Source organism: Crassostrea angulata, chromosome 4 (assembly GCF_025612915.1).
Source record: "Crassostrea angulata isolate pt1a10 chromosome 4, ASM2561291v2, whole genome shotgun sequence".
NCBI classification, from domain to species: domain Eukaryota; kingdom Metazoa; phylum Mollusca; class Bivalvia; order Ostreida; family Ostreidae; genus Magallana; species Magallana angulata.
Window position 1 is genome coordinate 29,883,496 of NC_069114.1, and position 9,685 is coordinate 29,893,180.

General features: G+C 32.4%; 2 protein-coding genes across 2 annotated transcripts in view; one reads left to right on the top strand and one right to left on the bottom strand.

Annotated features, from left to right (window-relative positions):
• Positions 1-27: 27 nt before the first annotated feature.
• On the bottom strand, positions 28-2,336 carry LOC128182581 (fucose mutarotase-like). The gene is made up of 6 exons (XM_052851298.1): positions 2,186-2,336; positions 1,909-1,977; positions 1,485-1,555; positions 1,107-1,208; positions 925-998; positions 28-263 (listed from the first exon to the last, which is right to left on the bottom strand). Exons 1-6 carry the CDS (start codon positions 2,265-2,267, stop codon positions 212-214), a joined length of 450 nt encoding a protein of 149 aa, XP_052707258.1. The 5' UTR covers positions 2,268-2,336; the 3' UTR covers positions 28-211.
• Positions 2,337-9,535: 7,199 nt separating this feature from the next.
• LOC128182576 (tubulin beta chain) overlaps positions 9,536-9,685 on the top strand; it is a 2,407-nt gene continuing 2,257 nt past the window's right edge. Inside the window, exon 1 of the mRNA XM_052851293.1 lies at positions 9,536-9,685. This exon is cut by the window's right edge and continues 10 nt beyond it. Coding sequence (XP_052707253.1) covers positions 9,639-9,685 — 47 coding nt within the window. The 5' untranslated portion in view covers positions 9,536-9,638.

A 9,685-nucleotide genomic window follows, 5' to 3' on the forward strand; every position in this document is an offset into this window, starting at 1 on the left:
GATTGATAGAAAACAGATGTCAGGAAATATTGTTTAAAACATTTAATATTTAAATATATGTATACATGTATAAAAATGATTTTAAATGAATTGTAAATGTTGAATGTTGAATAAATTATTGCTGTGAAAATTTCAAGTCTCTTCAATGATTGATATAATGTTATCTTCTGGTAAATAAAGATGTGCTGTTTGGTGCAGAATGTCATTCTTCTTAGAGAGCCAGCCCCTTCTTCAAAATAATGTTCCCGTACTTGGCCATCTCTCTGTGAAAAAGAAATACTAGTGGTAAATGTTATAATGTTCAGCAAAGTAGAATATATACCTGTTATGTGTACTTATATCAAAATTTTATATGGCATAAGTGATCAATTAGACAATAATAACTTTTTTTTTGATATGCTGTAAATAAGATATCATTATACTTTATCAGGTATTTGATATTAATCTCAGAATTTGTACATGAGATCACTCCTAGTCACATATGAATTTTTTCTTTTGAAACAAGATCCTGTGTCAGATAATTTAGACTTTATTCTGTTTCAGATATTTAAGACATTATTCTGTGTCAGATACTTTGATTAGGTTATTACTGGGACTAATTCCTGATTCTGTACATATCCATAAGTATGAACAAGGCATTATACAGAGTGTACCTGTATATCTAAAAGGAAATCAACAACTTATCTGTCCTTGATTAGATATTTTAAATGTGTGTCAAATGTCAGATATTTTATACAAGACCATATTCTTTATCAGATACCGTAATCATTATCTATAATAAAAAAAAAATTATCTGTTAAATTTTTAGATACATTTTGGACCAAACAAAAATCTTTATGTTTTTGGTCAAAACTTTGGCAAAGATGATTATGTGTTAAATAATTGAGAGAAGATATCAATACTATGAAGGATACATATAATTACCCTGTGTGGACTATTGCATAAGCTGTCTTGGCTCTGTCATAAAATGCAAATCTTTCCACAAATTCAATCTCCACCTACAACAGGAACACAACACTGAATGCTAGACCAAAACAAACTTTGGAAAACCAAGGTTCAAATACTAGGAATTTCTTCTTATTTTTGATGGTGCCCCTTTGACCTACATTTGGTCCCTCCCTTTGCTTCACGATCTCCTTGTATTTGTCCCATACAGGAATCTGTATGTTGCTGTCTTTGTCACTTTGGACTGGGTCCATTAAAGCTACCTGTTAGAATAATTATTAATAAATGATAAAATTTAGTGATAACTGTGATTGAACTCATGCCCTTATATAGCTATGCCATTAATATATTGAGGATTGGTGAATACAAAACCAACAGAATTTATATATATGATATTATGGTATCTGGATTCTTAAGTTAATCATTTATTCTCTAAGTTTATTCTTCAATATCTTGAATCCTTGGAAATTTGATTTTTTTTTGTATCATGGAGTTCAAGATAACAAGGTTTCACTGTAGATGTAATTTGATTAACTTACTGGGCATTTAACATAAGTGTCAAGAGGAAGTAACTGAAGGATTCCATCAAGGAGTGTTGGTATATCAACTCCTGTACATGAAATAAAAGATTTATGGGTCAGAGTATATACATAATGGTTTCAAATAAATATATATCAGTTATAATTTAAAATCACATATTTATGTTATAAGGTTTCATTCTTGTGATATTTGGTTATTTTCTAAAGACAACTGTTCTAATAGTATGTCTTCAAAGTATGTAAATTAAAACCATGTGAAATTTACAATGATAAAGAAACAGTATTTTTTATAAGGTAAATCTTTGTCATATAGTAATATTTAAATGCTTAAAAAAGATGTTATTTTCATCCATATGAATTTTTTTTTTTAATCCCTTCTTCATCAATGTTATCTATTAATTCGTTGGTTTGTTGTTTCCCCTACCATCTGCCCTTAATTCCAATGGCCCATTTTTGCACAAGGCTGATGTTGGAAAATGGGCATCTGCTAGTACTGAAAAAAAATTACATGTGATGATAATGTACTATTTTTGCTACATCTATGCCTGATTTTGTAGGCATTAGCCTTTTATGGATGTTAATGAGAGGTTTGCCACGTTTACATTACACTAGCTGTATACGAAAACAGAGTAAATTCGAGTAAAATGGAATAAATTCTGTTAAAATTTTGTCATTGTAAATAAACTTTTAAACTTAAATACCAATTTCATCTCCATGTCCCATAGATGCCAGTGCATGCAGGAGGCTTGGTGACAGGCACTTGGGGATATTTTTAAGAGGCATTTTGTCTCAACCAAAATAATTTGTAAACAAAACTAGAGTTACCGCCCTTTGACCATCACCCGCCCACTTCTAAAATCAAAAATACAGAATTCATTTGCGCCTTTTGATGTCATTGTATAGTATAGTTTATTAGCTCAAAACCACATGGTTTATAGGCATTGTATAAATACATGTAAATACATCATCAATGTGAACATTTTTTTCAGTACACAGACACATCTGCCATTATGAGATATTACCACAAATGTACAATGTAATAATTACATTAAAAAAAATAGAAAAGGAAAATGTAAATATATGTATTTTAAAATACTTAAATTATCACATTAGGACGATCATATACATATTAATTAAAGCAAATTATTTCTATATTGTAGACTTAATGTTTAAATAATATTTTCAATCGTCTACCATCGTTTGCAATATGCAAGCCGAAAAAATCATAATTAGAACTGGTAATTAACATATCGCATCATTGACTGAAAAAAATATAATGTGCGTTTATTCATTTCAAAAACAAATTTTAACATAAGAAAATCTATAATTTTTCATAGTCAGTCCTGTAACTTTGAAACAATTGTCTAACGGTTTAGGTTATTTAACTTCAGTTATAAAAATTGGCACACTTCTGAGTATTACATATGTATATATACATAGAAATTGTGAACATATAGACATATTGTAGAGCTACTCCATTCAGGTCACAAGTCATACTGTGGTTTTATTAATATTCGTAGACATAAATTTTTGTGGATTTCCTGAAAATCACAGTTTTAAAGTTAAGTCGTAACTAAATTGCTGGGTCAATTATACATTCTACCAATACAATGTTACACTATAAATCGTTTCGCAATACACTAATTTAGTCATGCTTATCAAATCTCATATCTTTTGATATCTCGGGCGATCAAAGTTAAAACTTATTTGAAACTGCAAGCCAATATCACTGGGTTTATCTGTAAGCACTTCATTAGTCACCGGTCACCAATGTAAACGACCAAACAATTTTCCTGGATGAGAAGACCCTAGTGTACTCTATGGGAACAATCCAACAACAACAACGATTTTGATATCCATGCAGAAACGAACGTTTGGCATCATAACTATAGACTTTGATAATGTTAGAGGATTTATACTACACGTGCAGAATTGATATGAACATGCAGTTCTCATATGTAGACTTTACTGGCAAGTCTTTTGCTGTAGTAATATTAATCTATTATAGATTAACCAAAGAGAAGGATTTACAGTATTAAACAATTAATCGGATATCTGGTTTTATTCTTGCTTGGCTATCGATCGGATTTTTTTTTTTAGATTAAGCGGAATGAATTTATTTAACTTGTATGAAATCTGCAGTGACATCAAATATTTGTTGTGTAAAGTTAATGATTTCGATATATTTGACTATAGTTTGATGATGCAGAACTTGGTTGGTTTCCCGTTTTCATTTTCTTGCTTTCGTCACGAGAGTCGATGGGTTTTTTTCCTTCCAAGAAACTAGTTCTTTCTCATAGACACCTGACTTTATATATTTTCCTTAAAAAACATATTCCCTTAGTAGTAAGTATTACGAGATGTATTTTTGATCATGAGCAATATATTTAAGGTCAAGTGCCTGTGTACTATCATAAACGAACTACAGTGGAATGGGGGTGCTAGGGAGATGACCAAAGGAACCATCCACCCTCTTCACCAGTAAATATAGTTGAATTACAGGTCTGCTAATCTACTATTGTCAAAGATAAACTCCAACAGTCTGCAATGAAAAAAAACCTGCAAGTCTTATCTACGGACAGAAGTATAGATATTTTATCTCTCGAAATGAGATTTCAAGATGTATTCAAAACAGGGTACCAAGATTATAGAAGTGCATTCGGATAGGGAAAATTTTGACTTTTATGAATTTTGTTCTCATGATCTAAAAATCAGCATTATTATCTATAATTTGTAAAGTTTTAATTCACTTTGCTATACCAATTGCAATGGCATATGAATTTTCTGAGATGATTTTGGATTTCGTTAAATCTTCAATCAATATGAATGTGCCGAGAAGAGAAACAATGGGCAAGTTATGTAATGATACAACATTTGATTATGTAATTCACTGAATTCTTCCTTGTATGTTGACAAGAAAACGCATTATACTCTTATTCAACCATATTTAATTGAATTAAATATACACACCATAAATATTTGTAAATGTCGAACCACCAAAGCGATATCAGAGTTTTTTAGTATCGTCTGCTCCTACTACAAGAGAACAAACTATGTACACGTTTAATATACATTATCAACACACGTAGTAGTTTTTTTTTCAATCCAACCAGTTGTTGGATATGTAAATATAAAGATTTATATATGTGTGTATTGACATCGCTGTAAAATTACACCCATTTTATTTCATTGCACAATCCGACATGGCTGGCATTTTACCCCATATGAAGAATTATAAATACAGGTCCAGGACAGGCTGTTTTCACTTGATCGTCGATATATAATTCATCCTATACTACACTAGTTAACATACAAAACATATTCTGTAATTCACGTACTGGCCTGTTTGTGATAAACAGATGTACTGTAACAAGGTCACATTTCCATCGGATCGGTAGTACATGTACATGTTTATCACATAAACCATCTTTGGGTCGGATGGGGGACAGGAAATTGTAAAAATGAAAAGGCGCCCTCCCTTTAATCAGCTAAAAAAAAGTTTGAGTACCACCCCCCCCCCTCTTGTTATGGGTTTCTTAAGACTGTGAAGATGGAGCATGGATACTCTGTGTCAAAATGTCTTTGGAAGTCCATTGACTTAGACAAAATTGAACCAATAAGTATAATGCCTTGATACAGTTCATCTGTACGTGGACTCTCAATATACAGATGTTCAAACAGGGCCTAGTTATGCATAGAAGGATCAGGAAAAACAGACAAGGAAGAAATAACTTGATATACATGTTAGTGTATGTTTCTTTTGATTTCGAAATAAAATTACATATCTATTATAGATAGATAAGATGACCGACATGTTAACTCAGTATTATTTGATGCCGAATCTCAAAACATGTAAGGCAATTTCAGGCACGTAGCATCGTTTTTGAAAGTGGGGGGGGGGGGGGGCAGACTCATCCAAAAAATCTTGACAAGCAACAAAAAAAAATTCAAAAAAAAAAGTAGAAAATTTAAAGTTTCCAAAAATCTTCAAAATCCTAATCCGGGGGGGGGCTGGCGTAGTATATAACTTCAATTTCACTCCTCATTTCCTTATTTTCATATCAATTTTTTTTTTACATACTCCCAAAAATAATTCCATTTTTTATATGTGAATTTGTTGCTGCGAGAAAAAGTAGGGGGGGGGAGGGGGGGCAGGCCCCCCTGATGCTACGTGCCTGAATTTTTTACAGTATTTAGGACGCGAAGACCTGCCTTCCTCCATCTTATGAGTTCCTGTCTAGAAAGTGTATGGAATTTGTGTTTTTGCAGTTTGCTTTTTGTAAGTTGTCCAAAAGTGGTCTCATAAAATAATGATTCGAACGGTGTTTTGAGAGAGAGAGAGAGAGAGAGAGAGAGAGAGAGAGAGAGAGAGAGAGAGAGAGAGACTGACTCAAATTATTCAATTGAATTTGTAAACGACAAAATATGTATTTAAATCCCTTATTTCAATAGGACCTAGCAAGCATTAAATCTTTAGTGAAAGACTTAACATTAAGGATTTTCTCCTTCGTTGATAATACATATGCATATATTTACTTCAGACTTAGCAACGAGGTTTGTGTGCTATACTTGCAGAGCTCATGTCTTGACTGGTTTTAATTCACTGCTGTCATATACGGCAGATCGATAACAAAAGTCGATCACTCCTAGTCACCGATAATCCAAAAGAATTACTTTGTCAAATACTGTGTGTGGAGTTTAAACTGCAGGTGAAATTCTCCATACTGGAATCTATATGTATTGATTTAACTGGGCATTTAAAAATTTCAAAATGAACGAGCCGGTCTAAATCTCAAGCATTGATCTGAGAATGGTGGGGCATGTCTTGCAATAACTTGTATAAAAAATAAAGTTTTTGTTTCCATCTTTCTATCCATCTTAATGTTTATCTTTCTCTCCAATTGCTACAATATGGTATACTCTGTTTGTTTACCGTTGACATGCTTGGGTGGTGGAACTATCTGTACATGCGACCCCAGATGCAAAGATCCGACTTAGATTTCAAAATTTAAACAAGTTTAAATCAATGAATTCCATTTATTTAGGAGATAAGGAGGATAGCGGAAAATTGGGGATCTTTATCGGGTGTACACGACAACTCTTGTCTCAAGAGTTGAAACTTTAAAAGTTAAAGGGGTTTGACTTCTTCATCGATCTTATATTTACTTTATACATACAGACCCTGTCTGTTGGTAGCAACCCTTGCACGCAAGTACACACACAAACTCACACAGTGACATTCTCGGTCCAAGGCAAAACGTAAAACTTTCAGTTTGCTGTAATTTCCATTTTTAGATTTTGACTGTACACGTGTATGTCTGCGCATAAGGGTTAATTGAAATGACCTATGAGTTCGCTAAATACATATCAATGTTGTGCCGTCAAATTTTGGGACAAATATACATATTTTTCATGTAGATAGGGTGGGTGTGTGTGTGTGTGTGGGGGGGGGGGGGTACATCAGCATATTAATTAAATCGTATATTAAAGATAGTAGAAATAATGTGTATAGAAATTTGTAAGCAAGCAGCAAATAATGGTTGTATTTATAGGCTATTTATCGGTCCGTAAATCGATTTAGATAGTGTTAATTGCTTTTGGTCAATAGTTTAGTACATAAGAGAGAGAGAGAGAGAGAGAGAGAGAGAGAGAGAGAGAGAGAGAGAGAGAGAGAGAGAGAGAGAGAGAGAGAGAGAGAGATATTTACAAACTTTTATATATTAGGTGTCGTATTTGAAAACCATGCGTTTCTTATCACTGTGCATGCAGTCAAGTCAATAGCATTTCAAACTTCTTTCAAAAACTTACGTCAGAAAGATTTTAACTTTTATGGTAGATAAAAGCCAGTTTGTTCAGAGTTATTGATCGAAGCGCTGAGTTATAGTCCAATTCACAAATGGAAAGTTCTAAAGGCTTTCTGTTGTGGTGGACATTTAATATATATGAAAATGCATTTTTTAAAACCCGCTCTAAAGAACAAAAGGTCTTTCAACAATCATGTAATGAAAACCACAGATAACTACGAATGTATTCACTGGGTTTTCAGACCATGGTTTAGAGAAATCTTATATGACAAGTCTTTTCTAATTTAAACTATACACTACAATTCTATAGAGGACTTATTCAGACAAATCAACAGTATGGATTAATGTCCAACTATATATATACGAGGATGGGACATGCTCATGTGTAATTTTCATGTGTTTAGGTGTTGAAGATTGCTAAGTCAAAACTCCAATTCAAGTAATTTCACACTCTTCTTATTTCCTCGGGGGTTAACAGGAATGGATTATGGGACTCAATTTTCTTAACTTAACAATTCACTTTATTTGCATATCAAACATTTTAACTGTTCCCCAAGTCTACAAAATTTAAATGCCTGGGATTTTTCGCGAAATAAATTGTAGTTTGTTTGGCTCTCCCTTAGCAGAAAATTGGGCGGATTTTAAATTACACACGTATAGCGGGAGATGGGATAGGACTTGTACACAGCACATGTGTAATCTTTGATATATTTAAAGTAATCAGTTTAAATTATTTAATAGAGAAAAATTTGGATCGAGTTAGGACTACGCAGAGATTTAGTTGCTCTAAATCGGGGTTTTAATCAGCTGGGTATTCAGGATTCCGCTTGATAATCCTCTGATTAAGACCGTGTCATTTCATGTGTTAATGATGTTGAATGCCGGGGTAGTGTCGTACAAAAAATGTTCTGTGACCCCAGAAAAATTAAGATCATATTCTGTCCGACAGATATTCTATATAGTACAAAACAGCCCATGTTTAATATAAAGGAAAGATCCATCATGTATCAAATGATCGGTAGTCCTCTAATAAATTTGACATCCCAGTCATTTGGAATAGACATACCCGCATACAGTACTTTGATTTTTTTTGTCAATAGCCTAGTTACATTTTTTCAGTTCTACTCCAATAACGGATTTGGCCAAAAAAAGAAGAAGAAGAGTTTATCTACATAGACACATCCTCTTTTCAATACTATAGTATATCTGTTTGATTTAATTATTTATATATGTACCCCTTTTGTCAGATTAATTTGATTTTAAAAATTGTATATATATACATTTCGGTCCTGATTATAATATGAAGAATAAAATGTCTAAATTCGGAAGAATTCAGACATTTTACATATGCAATTTTTCCAATAATCAATCGTGATCTAAATTGACTTAACGCGACTATAGTCTGCAAAATTATCGATTAATGAGGATTAAGATATATTAATTCTGTCAATATTTAATAATTTATGAAATTTACTCAATTAGAATATATACATGGAAACTATTTGAAACAGCTTCCCATCTGTTCAAATCAAACGATCGACAGATGATCTGTCGTTTACATGGATCAAAAGTTACCAAAGACTGCAACACGCACCTTGTATCGAGCCCTTTAGACAGAACCACAGATAACTTAGATTTAAATTCAGATAACGTTCAAAAGTCTGCGGAACCTACCAAGAATGAAATATAATTTTATGTACAGTGACACAAAAACATAAATTAAGAATAATTTTGCCATTTTTTTAGTCCTGATAATCATAATGTCCACATTTGAAAGAGTTATGGATAATTATTATATAATTCATGATTGCAAAATTTTTTAAATTTGTATGAATTTATTTCACCTCTTGATTGAAAACATGAGAAAATCCTATTGTTTGCGATAAACAATCCTGAACATGTTTTTGTTTTGATACCATGTAAAAGTTTCAATGAAACCGCGAAATCCTTTACTTGCCGTTTCTGTTGTGAACTTAAACAAATTCTCTCGCTTGGCAACGAGAATCATAACTTTAATATTATATTACTCCGCATTTTAAATAATTAATTATCGAAATATGAGTTAATAAGTAAAATTTTTACAATATAAAAATTCAAAATACATGTATCAAAATAACAAATAATATTAAAATGAAAAATTAGCATCAGGATAGTGTAAAAATGTGCAAAGCTTTTGGAAACTATTTGGTCTTTATGAATTGACCAATCAAATTTTTAGGACTGGCGGAGGTTTAAAGCCTTACGACAACTATAGTATAAATACAGCGCGCGCTACACTCCAACCGTAGGCAAGCTTTTCATAGCAAAGTTCAAACGGTGAACTAAGAGAGCATATATTTATTTATTCACAATGAGGGAAATCGTACACATCCAGGCCGGTCAGTGCGGAAACCAGAT